The sequence below is a fragment of the Manis javanica genome, chromosome 6 (genome assembly GCF_040802235.1).
Source record: "Manis javanica isolate MJ-LG chromosome 6, MJ_LKY, whole genome shotgun sequence".
Taxonomy (NCBI): domain Eukaryota; kingdom Metazoa; phylum Chordata; class Mammalia; order Pholidota; family Manidae; genus Manis; species Manis javanica.
The window spans coordinates 99,564,739-99,579,507 of record NC_133161.1 but is presented as its reverse complement, the minus strand read 5'-3'; the positions used below and the strand labels follow the sequence as shown (position 1 = coordinate 99,579,507).

The following is a 14,769-nucleotide window of genomic DNA, read 5'->3' as shown; positions in this document are numbered from 1 at the left end:
ACAAGATGCAAATTATGACCACAATAAGATACAAGGTTTTGGTTTTTGGTAAACAACCCTTTCATTAGCAACAATTGAAAATTATAAAAGTACATGAAGCATTGAAGAGGATGCATATTTGCAGAATCTCTTACCCAGGGCCAGCAAGCGAAAACTGCTGTAACTGTTTTGGAAAAGTTTGGCGTTATCTCCTAAAATAGGATATTCACATACCCTGTGCAACTGATTAGCAATTACACTCCACTGCACCCTTGAGCAGCTCTTATATTTGTACAAGAGACATTTATTAGAATCTTCATGCAGTACTGTTCACAATTTAAAGAAGTAACTTCTAATGTCTATCATTAAGAGAGATGATTAATACATTGTGATATGTTCATACAGGGGAATATTGTGCAGTATTGAAAAAAAATGATACACAGTGACATGTAAAAAAATGGAAGAATCTTAGTGATGCAATGTTAAGTGAAAAAGACCATTCCCAAAAGCATGGTATTCTTCTGTAAACCTAATGACAGATAAAGAATTGGAATGTGTATAGACCAGTGACTGAGGTATTAGATAATGGAAGACTAAATATAAGGCTGTCCTGGCTGCTACATGTTTCATGGATGCTGTTATAAAATTGAATTCAAGTAAGAAAACAGACAAAATAGTCTCTGTTTGGCTAATTCAACATATTAGAAGCTCTGAGGAGTTTGCCAAAAAGTAGACTATTAAACTTGGATTAACAGCTCAATTAATCCCTGTGGGAATATGGAATCTCTTTCTGTGGCACACGAAATTCATATCCAAAGGAAAAGTGCTCCCTGAAACAGCCATTTAAGAAATGCCATTGCAAAACTAAACCTGACTACCTCACCCTCCACATTTCAAAGCCTGTTTGCAGGAGAAGGTGTTTGCTACTTGGAACTCTTAGCACTTGCTAGAACACATGAACAAGTTTGCAGATGATCTCATTACTCTGCACACTGACACACTTCTTCCTCTGTCTGGAGAAACATTCTTCTCCCACTTGCCTGGAAAAACACCTTGTTATTACTCAGCACCTGATTTAGGTGCCATAGCTGCTAAAAGGCCTTCCCGGATGCCCAGCAGTGTCCCCATCTAACTGGGGTACAGCCCTGAACCAGGCATCTGTGCCTCTACAAGCATCTTATGAGGCTTCCTGTTCTGTCTGTTTGCAGGGTTTTTCCCTCTTCTAGACTGTAAACTTTCTTAGTGGGACTCATGTCTTTGTAGATATTCAAGGAATGAGAATTAGTACCAGAAAAAGCTAAAAGTGTATTTTAAGTCCTGCTGCTACTAGACTGTGTCAACTGAGTAACTTACCTATGATCTCTGAGCTCAGTGTCTTCAGGACTTTATCTCACTGAGTTTCTGCATTTATTTATTTTTTTTAAATCTAACCCCCCTAAGAGGGCAAAGTTCCCTAAAGGTCAATGATGCAAAAGGCACTGAAGCCAGCTGGGTCAGTTCATCTCCAGGTAAGAGGGAAGTAAAATTCAGGGCTTGGGACAGAGTGAAGGAAATGAATTCATTCATGAGTGAATATTTAAGGAATGCCTGCTTGCTGCTGGGCAATGTCCAGGGATAGGGCATATACAGCTGAGCTGAAGTCTCAGCTATTTCTTTTTCTCCCACTGGTGTGTGAGCCTGAGTATGATGTAGGAAGACACACAGTGGATGCTAGTAGGGGACAGTGAGCTGGGGTGCCCCTTGGGTAGGACTTTGTAGAGATGACGTGTAAGATGAACTGAGAAGGAAGCAACCATACCAATGAGTGGGGCTGAGAATGTTCTCTGGGTCACATACTGAATCAGCAGAACTGGACGTTCCAGGACCTGCTGAGTGCCCAGTGCAAGGGTGGACCAGGGCTGCCAGAACCTGAGACCTAAGAGGCAACCAGCACTTTTGGTTATTCTGCCAAAGACACATGTTCAAGAACCTCTCGGTGATCGTGGTGTGCCTCCCCCACCTCATTCAGAAGCACAGATGACGTGTTCGGTCCACTCCGGGGTATACCAAGAATAAGAATAATTACCACTAACTCTCACTGGGTGCTTCATTTCTGCAAGGGAACAGGCTGATTATTTTCCATTCATCTCACTGAATTCCCAACCAAAATTAAGTGCTGCTGTTCTCTCATGTGATGGAGGTACTGTGTACATGGAAGGGAGATGCACATATATACAAGAATGTAAGTCATGAGATACCCACCAGGAGGGCTGACAGCCTCTAGGCAACATTGCTGAGACATGACCAGAAGGAATACCCTTGCCACATTCCAGTTACCATTTTGCCAAACACAGTGGGTGTTTTCGAGATGACAGAAAGCCAAAGGACAGAATACCAACGAGCTCTGTTAGTCTTCAATTAATGTTAATTTCTGACTCTCTTTCTGCCGATAGCAGAAGGGCATGCTTTTTAAAGAAAACCCAGTTCTTCTTTTGAAAAGTGACTAAAAATGTGGTCCATCCTAATGCTATTTGACACAGAAGATGTCATGAAAATGTATTGTGGATGAATAGTGTTCCCCAAAATCTCGTGTCTACCCAGAACATCAGAATGTGACCTCATTTGGAAATGGGGTCTCTGGAGATTAATTACTTTAGATGAAATTATACAGAATTAGGGTGAGAGTTAAATTCAATATGGCTGATCAGAAGATGGAAATGCAGTCACAGACACACAGAGGGAAGGCTGTGTGGACACAGGGGTAGCCGCTGGAATGATGCCTCCCCAAGGCAGCAAAGCTAACAGCCAAAGCCAGGATGCCGGCAGCATCCAGAAGATGGGCGAGGTAAGGGAGGATCTCTCCATAGATCCTTTGGTGGGAGCACGGCCCTGGCTACACCGTGATTTTGAACTTCCGACCTCCAGAATTATGGGAAAATAAATGCCCATCATTTTAAGCCACTCAGTCACTGGTACTTGGTCACTACAGCCCTAGCAAACTAGACAGAAAGCTGCACGCATCCTGCTGACATGCAGACAGGCAGGAGTGGGGCAGAGCAGGCCCAGCCAGCCACATGGGTCCACCAGCCCCTGGTCTGCTTGCAGAGAGCTAGCATGGAGTCTTACTTATTCCTCAACACTTTTTTGTGATTAGGACTAGGTGAGAGAGGCAAAGGGAGTTTGGTGGTGGCTGTGCACATGGCCACAGGCCTGGGTGATGCCCAGGCTGAGGTAGGACCGTGGGTTTCCCAGTGGGGTGCACTTAGTGGCTTATCAGCACCCTCCCCTCCTGTCCCAGAATACAGGACCACAGACTCTCCTACAGACATTTTAAACTTTAGTGGTCCACGCTCTGTTTACTGCCTTGAAGTAGAGCCTTGTCCAAGTTATTTTCTGGAAGACTTTTCCTGCCACATTTTGTTTCAGTTGTTTAATTCACTCAATAAATATATAATGAAATAACCCTTTCTAGACACTGTAGCAAGAACATGAGGTACAGGGATGACGAACACTGCACGTCACTCTGAAGGAAGTCATTGTGTGGGAAGGAAGGCAGGAATCTCTAGCACTAGGTAAGCCACAGTGAGATCCACATGGCTCAGTGGACACAGGGCAGGGGGCAGAGGCTGCAGAAGCAGGAGGAGGGCACATAGGAGCCAGTTTGGAAGGGCTCCTGTTTCTCTGCAAAAATTAGAGTGGTAAGGTGGAGAGGTAATTGTGATTTCTTTACACACGGAGAGCCGGACGTACCATGTAGGACAGGTCCTCCTGAAGAACTGAGCACAGGGGACCCTGAGGCCATTGAGGCTGCGGAGTGGCCTGCAAGGCCTCGTAAGCCAGGCTCTGATGTGCAGACCCCTCCCCACGGGCAACAGGGAGCTACTCAATGATTTCTAGGTAGTCCTTCAGACTGTATCCCCTGCAGGCATAGAGAACAGAGAAGGTGTGTCCACGTCTGTGCTGCGGCTGCTGAACTCATCGAGTGACTGCTGGCTTCTGGCTCCATGCAGCCTGCTCTGGACCCACCTGCCTCAGCCCTGAGCAAGCCCAGAGGCCCTGGCACCTCTCTGACAGTTCTCCACAGGGAGAAAGTCTTTCTGGAGCCCTCTATAAAAGGAAATCAGCTAGCAAGTTGACTCACAATAAAACTGAGTCAGAACATGGTCCATGAACTGGCTGCCAGAGCCCAAACCAGCCCAAACCACACTGCATCTGGTGCTTGTCCTGGCAGCTATGTAAACGCAGTACCTGACAGCAAGCACCTTCCTGCAGCTGCAGAGCCCTGGGCAGGGCAGGCCCAGCTCCCCACCTGGCTTCCAAGGCATTTAAGCTAGAGATGGTGGGGCTTAGGCTGAGCACCAAAGCCCCAGGTTTTCTGGGCCCACAGAGCACCAAGAGCCTGAACTTCCCAGTGCTGGCTGCTCACGTTACTCAGAGGAAGATCCAGCTGCAAGAGAACCTCTCCAGCACATTGCTTTTGGCTTGTGTTTCATGAAAACATGGATTCTACAAGAAGTTTTAAATGAATTTAATGTAGGTACACAATTACATTTCCCAACTTTAAGATTCTAGGAACACGAGGTTGTATGGAGACTTGTCAGTGCTCAGATAAGAGAAGATTTGTATGTACTGTCCAGGTCAACACAGAGCTAGTGATTTCTGAAAGCTACATGCAGGTCTGAATTATACCCCTATTAACTGGGAGCTACTCTAAGGAGAGAGTAAGGAACTATAATGAAAACATTACCTATCACCCCTGGGATTGCTCACAAACACTATGCAATGGGGATGTGCCCAGATATGAAGCAGCAAGTATGGGAGTATGTGAACCAGGGGCCTTGTGTGTATGTGTGCATGAGTGTGCATGCATGTGTGTGTGTGTGCACGCATGTGTATGTGTGTGGAGGGAAAGGGCAGGAATATAGCAGTGAGGAGCTGCTGTACGTTGAGAACCATCTTGTGCTAAGGTCCAGATCATGATGCTCAGATTGAATACAAATGGGACTGCCACATCATTATCACCCATACTAGGAACCTTCCGGGTGAGAGGGTCCCCCGTACATGGTTAATATGCGTGCCTAAGATGATAGGTATCATCTGAGCAAACCATGACACATGGTCAACTGAATAGGGAACCCAGCACACAGAAAAGCAGTAGTGCTTTCAATGGGGAGTTCCTAATAAGAGCCGTCATAGAGGCAAAAAAAGGGGCCAGTCACACCCCTAATTATTGACCATCACAGCAAACAGGAAAGAGCAGTAGAAAAGTAGGGAAAGTTTCCATCCATATGAATGATCTTTGGCAGATCGTACTGTCTCCTGCATTATAAACTACAAACTGAAATAAACTACTACTCAACTAAAATAAACACTAAGAAAATGTAAACTTGTTCTTTCGTATCTAGTGTGAAATTAAAGACCCAAACAGGAGACATGCTGTCCCTGCGGGAATGTCTCTGACAGACGGGGCCCAGCATGAGGATGGGGAGGTCAAAACCTGGAGAGGGAGGCTCCCAGGCTTCACACCGTATGTAACTTGAGAAATAAGAACAAGCAAATATCCTCCTTTGAAAGCCTTCCTCTTAGAAATGGGAGAAAATATTAAAATATCTCTAATTCTCATACTCAAAATAATTTTGGAATGCATCACTTCTATGAAAGGTGAATGCATGAAAGCAGGAAAACATGTTATCCGATAAAACCCCAATCACCAAATTAGTAACACAGTAGGGAAAGTGAAGGGCAGTCTGCAGTCAACTGAAAACAGTATCCTCGAAGTAAACACCCTGTAGATGGAGTCTCACTGGTCTCAGAAGCAAAGGACAGAAGTGAAAGCAGTGTGGAGAATATTGGGGAGGGAACACTGGTCAGAAGCAGTGACAGAGTGGGACATATGTTTATAATACCTATGATATTTAAGGCATTCAACACATAAAGCAAAATTTTAAATCACCAACAAAATAATTGAGAACATTCTATCTCAATAGCAATCCAAGAGCTGCCTGGTAAAGCAGGTTGGATGAAAAAGAGTGGGGATTTGGAGAAAGGAGCTTTATCTCTCCCATGAATGTAGGGATTTGGGCTGGTTCTATTCATATGGGTACAGCTTCTACCAAGAACACTGTCTGGCATATAGTGGATGCATAATAGATACTTGTTGAAGGAAAGAATAAATGACTCTATGGGAATGTAAATTAGTACACATTTGTGAAGATAATTTGGTAACATCTACCTTGAAAAACACTGATGCTTTTTGCCCCAATAAACTTCTGTTGGAAATGTGTGATAATTAAAACAACTGGACAGTGGCATAAATTCCAAAAGATATTCTTAAACAGGAAAAATTACTTAAATAACCTCTATGTGTCCTAAAATAGAGATGTTTAAATAAATTGTGACACCTCCATGCCAGACATGAAAAAGGGTGATGCAGTTGCCCTCATCTACAAAAATAGATAGGCAGGTGCGTTTTGGAGTAGAAAACACAGAACAAAAAAATATTCCAGTGTGACCTCCTTGTCACAACAAATAAAATTCACATATTTAAAAGCATCATATATGAGATGGCAAAGATCCCATATCAATATAGTGACTGCTTTTATTGTTACTTTGGCCAGCCTGCATCATCTACTACTTTCTTCAAAGGACATGTTTTATAATTAAAAAGTTAAAAATAGTATAGCTCTTTAATACATGAGGAGAGGGACAGAAATCTGAGCATCTGGCCAGACCACAAACATTAGCAGATTCCTTACATATGGGTTCATTCATTTAAAGCACCTTGTAAAGAAGGATGTGAGGAGGCAAATAGCACAGGTGACCAGGGAAGACAGGAGCCCATTGGAAGGAACGCTGGGGGCAGGTATGACTTCTCCAAACAAACCGGACTGTGGCAGGGTCCTGCTTTTAGGCAGACCCAGACTCTCTGGAGCATAAAGACATGCAGAGGAGGAAATGCATCATTAACCAAAGGAGATAGGAAGAAATGGAGTGGTTTATTACTGATTTTTCCTTTTGTATCTGTAGTTGTTTAAATCTAACTCCAAATTACACATCGTCATAAAAATGACACAATAAATATTAGCAAGTACTCAGAGTCCAGCAAATTAAGCTCATTATTTTAATAAAGGTATATTTTGGGCAAAAGTGGAACTGATAGCATCCCCTGGCTGTCCTCACCATGAACGGCCTGTGCAGTCACAGCGGAGGCACCACTCAGTCCCCATGCATGTCCCCAAGGTGCTCAGTGACCATAAGCTCAACTAAATCTGGATGGGAGCCAGTCAACTGAGGGGCAGGATTGGGGAGGGGAGCCAGGGTCCCCCTACTAGCCTCCCAGGCCCTTGTGGGTGAAACAAATCCATGAAAGCTCTGAGAAGGTCCTATGTAAATTCATCTGGTAGCAGAAATTGACCTGGTCTGAATGGATTGGCAGCAAACTGAAGCTAGTCTGGCCTGAGGGTTTGCATGGACTTGATTCCATTTACAGAGAGAATGGGATCATTTCTTTGCAGGGAAGCAACCTGGTAGGTTTTATGCAATATACCATCCAATCTACTTACTTGCTGAAATCCTCAAACTCCTGGGACATTCCTAGTTCTTCTGGTTCCTACTCAAGGTCCATGGGCCACTGTGGGCCTACCCACCACTCATCAGCCAGCGGTACCGTGTCCTCCTTTTACTCAGGAGACCATATGCCCTTGGGAGCTAGGGTCCCAGGGACACGGAGGTTGGAGGCCAGTCTGGCCTCACGTGCCCCAGACATCTGCCAGGAGACACAGCCTGGAAGAAGCAAGAGCTCCCCAGAGCTTACCTGCACACATGCAGGGCTCCAAACTAATGAAAACACATGTCTGAAATTCTTAAACATATCAAAGCTTTTGGTATTCAAAATCTGTCTTGACATATTTTGAAATAAAAAGGGGGAAAGAAAAGCTCCTTACCTGAAAAAGTAAGTTTCAGCGCTGTCATAATGGCCGGGCGTTAGTTTGAGAGGCGGGTAGTCGATGGCCAAAGGCCTCACCATGAACAAGCCCATTGCCAAGGCCACAAAGAGCATGGGCAGCAGCAGGTCGGACAGCGCACCCTTCCAGGCCCGGCACGTGTGGCTCAGCCGTTTCCTCAGCAGGGCCACCATCTGAGCAGCCAGAAGTGGGCCGCCCTGCATGGTTGGGGGCCTGGCCCGGGCACCACCTGCAGGGACAGAGACACACAGCTGGCCACAGCCCACTGGGATCACAGCTACCCTGGCCCTTCCCTGACTCTGCGGTCCCTCGGATGATTGACACATGACCCAGGGCAGCTTTAATACTGGAGCACCAGGTCAGACTCCAGGATGATGGAGAACACTCTAGATGGTTAGGGACAACAGGACATCCCGTAACAGCAGGTGGTAAGGACAGAGTTCCTCCGTGGATCTCAATCTGGCCCTACTTTGGAAGGGCGATGGGCAGACCGCAAAGGATAAAGTTAAAATAAGACCCATCGCGTTCACAGGGTGCTAACTGCACACAGAGAGCAGGTTGTCCTGTCATCCCCAAGTGCACTGAGGTGGGTGGGTGCAGAGAGGCCATGTCCCATCTCAACAAGGCCTTCTGTCCCCCTGCCTCCTTCCTGCTAGCACTTTCCTCCTCTGTGATCCCACCGAGGTCCTCCCTGAGGAAACCCCAGGCCACATCCAGACAGGATTCAGGAGGCACTGCCCACCCCAGTGCTGGCAACTTGCTCCCCCGCTGAGCCCAGGCAGTCCCAGAGGCAGAACAGCCCCTGAAGCCTTCAGTTCAGCTCCCCCAGCCCATGAGGCCTCAGCAACCCAGCCCCCAGCCCTTTCACGGCAAATCTAAAAACGGCCCTCAGCAAGCACAGGTCCAAAGGTACAATCGGAAATGGGGCCATGCCTCACGGATCTCCTGGTCACCTTGCCAGGCTCCTTCTTAGAGGGATCGTCTGGGGACCCCACAACACTCTCTACAATAAACCTGTCCCAGTTCAGGCCAAACAGCTGAAGAGGGCAACGTTTATGCCCAGCATGAGGATGAAAAGTTAGGAGAAAAACGAGAGGCAGAGTCGAAGATAGCAGCTTTATTCCGTGTCTGAGCCCCAGACAACTCTGGGGAAAGGACAGACTCTCTGGTGCTGGATCCTACTTAGTGAATTTGCCTGGTGATAAAGGAGTGGGAGCAGAAGGAGAGGACGGCTGCTTCTGTGCCCACTGGCCGTGCTCAGGGATGACCATCATGAGAAGCACTGTGGGGCGGGGAAACTTTAACCTTTGAACCCACAGAGACCTGGCTTGGAATCCAGTCTCAGCCACCAACGTGCTATGTGACATCTGTAAAATTACCCGACCTCTCTGACTCTCATTTCCCTCAGTTGTAAAATGGAGATTTATAGTATTTTCCCTCTAGGTAAGATTTTCTCTCTAGGTAATCTAAGTAATTTTCCCTGTAGATTATTATTATCTCACTGCACCACCAGAACAGGTATAATGTTGACCTCCAGTCATACTAAATGCTTGTCAGACAGGCTCTACAACTCTGTGTGGAGAGGCTTTGTTCATATTAAGTAAATTTTTACTACCTTCTTATATATGTGAATTAGACATAAAGGAGAAAACTAAAGGCTGAAATCATTTATAGTTATGAGTCAACCACCTATCAAATAGCCATGACTAAACTCACAAAGGCATTCACATGAATAATTTAACAGACAAAAATAAAATGGTGAATTAAATTGTTACGAATCATCTATTTGACTTATGAGCACAATTATATTAAAGGACTCTATTTACATCTCTAATTATGCATTCCCATTTACCCTGACCATCTAATTGCTTGGGGAAAATGTCTAAAGAGCCATTTTTTTTTTTTTTGGTTAGGTGCCTTCAATTGTTCAAACACTAACATCTAGTGAGGAGTAACTGGAAATGTCAAGACTCTGCAGGCACCCCAGAATATGATCTCCATATCACCGAGTTCTTCCAAGTGTTCCAGATTTCACAACAAAGGATTATAAATGTAATACCTTCAAGTCAGATTTTTTTTTTAAATAAATCTTCCAAAAGAAAAATGGGCAAATAATGTGCAGGAATAGGCAGTCCACAAAAATGCTGCAAAATAGCCAATATGTAATTTTTTAAAAATACATGAACAATGAGATTTTTCAGGTCATTAATATGGTAAAGATTAAAAATAACATAATACCTAATACACTGAGTGTTTAAAGAACTAGGACTTCTCATGTGGTGGTGGTGGTAGAATAGATCTGAAGAGTCTTTCCGTGGGAAATAAGCACAAGCCATTTGATCAGCAAGTTGGAATCCAACAGTTATATTAGTTTAAAAAGAGAGAGAGAGAGAAATTCATTGAATACACCATCGAGGTGGTTTGTTACATCTTATTCTAAGTAGGAGCCAGAATGTGGAAACAACATAAATGCATGTGGAGAATAATTGAACAATTTATAATAGACCGCACACTGGAGTACCAATCTACTTCAGGTGACAGTATAAATACTCACTGATGTGGAGAATGTTTATTACTGCTTATCAGTGAATAAAGCAACTTAGAATCATATCATTTTAAAAAAAATCTGCACACAAACATGGGCAGGTGAGAGAATATGACCTAAACTATGATCAGCATGTATTAGCCAAAAAAAGAGGCAGGATTAAAACATTAATCATGTAATTATAAGAAAATACTCATAATAAATACACCAGATAAAAAAAAATTTTTGTTACAAAGTAGCATATATGGAATGAATATAATTTGCAAAGTATACTATACTGAACTGGAAAAAATAGTATTTCAGTGTATATACTTCCAGTGAAAAGTTATCTTTCATGAAATAATTTCTACAATCTATATCCTGTTTGACAAAGTGATTTTTTCATTAAAAAAGTTAAAGTCATATATACCTTTTCAACATACTTAAAGATTTATATTGATTTTTGTGGTAAAACCATGGCTGCTTTAATGTTTTTTCACAATTTTCTGGGTTTTTCAAGAATGAATGTTCTTGCATCTTGAAATTGATACTTATTTTGATAAGACTATATACATGCACTATTTCATGAATTAGAAACAGTATCTTTGTTCACTGAGTTACAGTATTTCAGAGTTGGAAGCGATCTTAAAAAAAAAAAAAAGAAGGGGAGGGATACTTTCTACTGCACTACAGCCAGCATCTGGGACTTCACAGCGATTAACAGACAGGAGGGGGCTCCAGTCAGGTCATCTCTTCTCTCCAGACCAGCAGAACAGAATCAGTTGAGCTGCATGGAAAACCCTCACAGTGTTGCATGGCTTCTTAGAATGTTTTCAATGAAATAGGTAAGCCCTTGAGATGAGTGTGAACGGTATGAACACCTCACAGGGGAGATGCCCATAGGCATCGGGAAGCAGGCATTTCAGGCTGCCTTGCCATTTTGGGGCACTTCCTCTCAGGTGCACCATCTACAGAACAAAAGGCTTAGACGGGGTCATCCTCAATGCTGTCATGGAAGAAGGACTCGAGTTGTATGGACATTTACATGTATTATTCATACCATTTGTAGAAGAAAACCAACAAAATCAAATGTCCTCTTATTAGGACAGGAAGGAGAAGGGAGGGCTGGGGAGGAAAAGAAAGAAGAAAGAGGAATAGAAAACAGAAAAATGAAAAGAAATGAAAATGTTTTTGTTGTTCTTGTATACTTATTAATATGACCCAAAATACAACTATTTAAATATTAAACACGGTAATACAAAAATAGACAAGTTTTCAGACTGTGCTAGGTTATGGTAACCTGGGTTAAATATGCTTGTCAAGAGCAAAATCAATATTAATGGCTTAATTCTTTAAAAGGTAACAAGTAAAGGCTATTTATTTAAATTGTTTTATTGATAAATAACTTCCTAACTATGTATTAACCAACTTTATAATGCTTTATCTGTTCATTTCTTTTAATAACCATACTGCTTTTTTTACACACGATTTTTATAAAAAGAAAAAACGATACCTGGTAGAAGAGTAATTTTCTTTATGTCATGCCCCAAAGTTTCCAATTGCTATACAGGTGATGTATCACTGACTCAACTCTTTTAAAAGCACTGTGATTGTAACAGCCAAAATGTTAAAGGCATCAAATTGGAATTTCACTTTGGAACAGGGCCATCCTTGACACCTGGGCATGTTTTTGAATAATTAAACAGCTACTGAACTCTTTGAATTCAACCTTCCTTAAAAAGACAGTGACCTCACATTTGGGGCACCAGGGGTGCAGCCCCAGCATTGCCACTAACTACTTATACTACGTGGGCAGGTGACTTTAAACTGTTGAGCTAGGGTTTTCTCTTTTAAATGCATGAAAGACAGAGCTCTTGAAGCCTCTAGAAAGCCCACACTTGGGTTTTCCAACCTGAGCTCCTCCAAAGTTCTAATGGATGGAAGAGAAATGAGGTGATGGGGTATTTTCTGCTGCACCTCAATCAGGATTTCACCCTTGGCCCTGTTCCCAGGGTCTGTTCACATCACAGGGGAGGCAGGGAATCAGCAGGCAGCGTTTGAGCTCTGCTGTCAGGCAGATCTATGTTTGAAGCTTGGCTCAAACAGTTCCTTTAGGAAAAGTGCATGGAGACATGAGAGAAAAGCCCCTTAGGTGGCATCTGGCACGTGGTGAGGGTCTATAAATACAGCTAAATGGAAGAAAACCTCCTCTACCAAATCTTCTCTTGGACAGTGCGCCAGTGCGTGCCTCCCTCACTGCCGCATCACCTTCCACGTCTGTCTTCTCTGCGTGCAGTGAGGTCCTTGCACCACAAAGCGCTCAGTTCATGTTGCTATCCTCGGATTTACTTACACTCCAGCACCTGATGCTCCACATGGCCTGATGAATAAGCAAGTGGAGGGATACTGACCAAATACATTCTGCATCCTTACCCATTCCTCCCCTTACTGTGCCCAAGTGTCCCCCACCACCCCATCCTAGGTCCAGTGCTCCCTACTCAGAAAACACCACCACCAATGCCCCATCTCTGCACACCGTCTGGCACTTCTCACTGCTGCACATCAACAGTCATGCCCAGGGGCTCACTCAACAGCAGTCCTCAGGCCACTCACACTGGCTCCATATCCATCCAATTTTCAACCAGTGTGCAAACAAGAAAGTTAAAATAGATGACCAAGCAAAGCCATAGTTTTTTACTGTGGGTTAAGAAAGATAAATAGAGCTGCTCACAATACTCCCAGGCACCTCTGACCCTCAGAGGGGAGGAATTGAGGTTGTGCAGGTCAGGGGAAGGATGGCACTGAGGTAGCCAGTTCGGGATGCCCTATTCAGTATCGTAAGCTCCAGCAGAAGGGAGACCACTAAGGAGGATGGACGAAGCCCACAAGGGCACGTTTATCTTTAACTTCTTGAAGGTAGAGTTGTTCACAAAGGTTGCCCAGAACCACTCCTGCCTGAATTATCCAGGTCATTTCATCATTATACCTTTGAGGCAGTGACTACACTTAAGATGAATGAAGCACATTCTTTGTCAAACATTTCACAAGAAGATGAGATTTGCTTCAGGAAAGGAGGATAAGGATGACTCATCACCTTAGGAGCTTTCTTTGACAGCTCTGACCTGCATGGCTGCGGGAATCAGAGCTTCCCACGCTCCCTGACTTCCCACAGCCCCTTGCAGAAGCCACTGCTTTCCGGCACCTGGCACCAGCACCTATCCCACCCCAATCTGCTTCAATTCCATTTTTATTTTGGCAGATTCTTTTTTCACAGCAACCTGATGTTAGTTCTCTGTAGATTTCAGTTCACGTGGAAACACACCTTCTTCGGCATGAAGAATTGGCAGCAGTCATGCTTCCTCCCCACCTTGTGTGTAGGGAAGACAGTTTTTGAAGTCTGGGGATATGTGAACAAAGAAGAAGAGACAGCAGTCCGGTTTTAATACCATGGTTAAGCTAGGAGACACACGCAGAATTTGGAACAGCTCCTTGAAGAGGCAGAGAATTATGGGCTCCCAGCATAGGATGGGCTGTGCAAACAGGATTGTCTTAAAAAGCAAATGAGAGGCTGCAGACCCTTCAAATTAATCATTGCCAAAACTGCTTTCCATCATCACAAGAAGTAGCAATTAGGAGTGGAATACAGAGGATTAAATTGTAGGAGATTAAAAAAAAAGATTTAGGTAAAGTGTTACTGAGAAACCATGGAGCTGATTTCAGTGTAACCTCAGATCTTACATGGGCTAAATTTACAAGCCTGTAAAAAAAACCCATTGGCCCAAATATAGAGACACCCAAGACTTAACTACTTAATCTAGCTGCAGTTTCAGCATCCCAAGAATATAACCTTTTAACTAGTCAGTGTGGAATCCCTGGTCAGCACTAGAAAATCTACTGATAGATCCCTTCCTTTCCCCTTAGGAGGGCAACCTTGCCTAAAACAATGGATTCTATGCTGATGATTTCCTTTTTTCTGCTCCCTCTCTACCTTTAAAACCCTTTCCTCCTCCACAGCTCAAAGGAGCTCCCCTCTACTTGCTCAATGGGATGCTGCTGCCCGATTTATGAATTGAATAATAAAGCCAATTAGATCTTAAAATTTACTCAAATCAATTTTGTTATTTAACAAGCCTCACAAGGAGAAAATAACTCTTTCCTTGATTCATTCTCTCTTACCTGGATTTCTGATCTTTCACATGAACTTTGAGCATAAAGAGACTTTAATGGTGTGCTGCTCATAGTAGCACCCACAGACCACCTAAATCAAAGGCAGCAGCTCCAAGAAGAAGGACGCATTGCAAAGTGATTCTCAGCAAGCAGCAG

General features: G+C 43.8%; 1 protein-coding gene across 1 annotated transcript in view; it reads right to left on the bottom strand.

Moving 5' to 3' along the window:
* The window catches only part of ABCA13 (ATP binding cassette subfamily A member 13), a 361,430-nt gene that overhangs the window by 142,504 nt on the left and 204,157 nt on the right, over nucleotides 1–14,769 (bottom strand). Inside the window, exon 43 of the mRNA XM_073239122.1 lies at nucleotides 7,902–8,151. Within this exon, the coding sequence (XP_073095223.1) occupies nucleotides 7,902–8,151 (250 nt within the window). The remainder of the gene's footprint in view (nucleotides 1–7,901; nucleotides 8,152–14,769) is intronic.